Here is a 1,490-nt window from a genome sequence, read left to right as displayed (position 1 = left end):
GGAAAGAGTCTGATCTCTGGGCTAGATTGCAAGAAATGTCACTGCTGAAGAGATAAGGAAGTGATAGTAGCCTCTTTGTACTCTGCACTGGAGAGATAATTTCTGAAATGAGTCTCAGCGTGTGCATCATGTGAGAAATACATGCAGATCAATCTATGCAGATTATCCGGAAGTCAATTAAGACAGCATTTGATCACAGTCTTGTGATACTCATATGAGGAAATGATATCTGATAGCACTCAGCTGTTTTAACTAGAGAGGAAAAAAGTGGGAAAGATTGTTTGGAAATTGAAATTACTCAAATTCAGGTTTGAAATAATCCACTTTTTAAACTTAAGGTAGCCTCCTTTTGAATCAAGTTAGGAAGGGTTGTGTTAGTTTTCTGGAGGTATGCATAGCCCAGACAGAAGGTGTGCACTTGCTGCAAAGGTTTTGATGTAAGTTACTTGGGCCTGCATAAGCACAAAGTCAGCTTATGTGACAAAAGCTCTCCCTCTTGCCTTTAAAATCTGTGAATTTATTAAAAAACAACTGTATTTTAAATTTATCAATGTTGAAGAAGATAATATTATCCCATTATCATCTTTATCTTTGAAGATTATTTGTTCCTTGAAAAAATCACTGGTCAGCATGATGAAGTGCATGAAATAAACATACTTGCTTTGCTCTTCCCCAGCTCTATGGGATAGTATTCTAGTTTGACCAGGATTTTCAAAGAGATCTGAGGGAATGAAACATCCCACTTTTATTGTGTTTTGAGGTGACATGGGTGTCTTAATGCCTTCATTCCTCAGGAGTCCATAGGGCCTCATTTGCTCCAGCTTACTTTTCCTCACTAGGGACTCACTACTCTTACAGGAAATGATGGTATCAAAGTCATGTCGTGCATTCTCACCCTGGGCGAGCAACACTCAGAGAATTTAAGTTTTAGTCATTGCTAGTGCAAGAACACATAAGTATATGTATTTATGAGTGCATGTGTATATGCACATTTATTAATGATGTATCTGAGTTAGCAACAGTGTTCTCTGTGCAGCAGTTATCTTAATTCTGAATTTCTCCTTTTGTTAGTTAAGGAAAAAGCAACATGGCTCTTCCTATCCAGAAACAAGTCCTTGAGGAAGAGATACATGGAACATTTCCTTGAAGCAGCTCAATGCCTGCAAAATGATATTATACATCACAACATTACAGGTAAAATCAGGTTGGGCTCCCTCCTATTATCTCTAGTACAACTTAGACCTCTGTATTCACCAACAACAGAGTGCACCTCACCTAACGTGAGGCAGTACATGGCCTTCCTTTGAAGTCAATGGGGAGAATAGGAGCTTTTGACCTATTTGAAATGACAGGTATTGGGAAGCGATGGATTGGTCTCCCTCAGTGCAATCTTTTCTTTACTGAATCTAGGCAGCTATTTCAAAGTTGGACTTTTACATGGTAGGTGACTAAATTGATGTAAGATGAAGCCAAAGCAGATATTTCCCTAC

General features: G+C 38.5%; 1 protein-coding gene across 1 annotated transcript in view; it reads left to right on the top strand.

Moving 5' to 3' along the window:
• ROS1 (ROS proto-oncogene 1 , receptor tyrosine kinase) overlaps nucleotides 1–1,490 on the top strand; it is a 74,867-nt gene that overhangs the window by 12,643 nt on the left and 60,734 nt on the right. Inside the window, exon 10 of the mRNA XM_010004862.1 lies at nucleotides 1,072–1,194. Within this exon, the coding sequence (XP_010003164.1) occupies nucleotides 1,072–1,194 (123 nt within the window). The remainder of the gene's footprint in view (nucleotides 1–1,071; nucleotides 1,195–1,490) is intronic.

This window comes from Chaetura pelagica, unplaced genomic scaffold (assembly GCF_000747805.2).
Source record: "Chaetura pelagica isolate M959 unplaced genomic scaffold, ChaPel_1.0 scaffold171, whole genome shotgun sequence".
In the NCBI taxonomy this organism is placed as follows: domain Eukaryota; kingdom Metazoa; phylum Chordata; class Aves; order Apodiformes; family Apodidae; genus Chaetura; species Chaetura pelagica.
The sequence above is the reverse complement of the archived record's forward strand: the minus strand, read 5'-3'. Positions and strand labels throughout refer to the sequence as shown.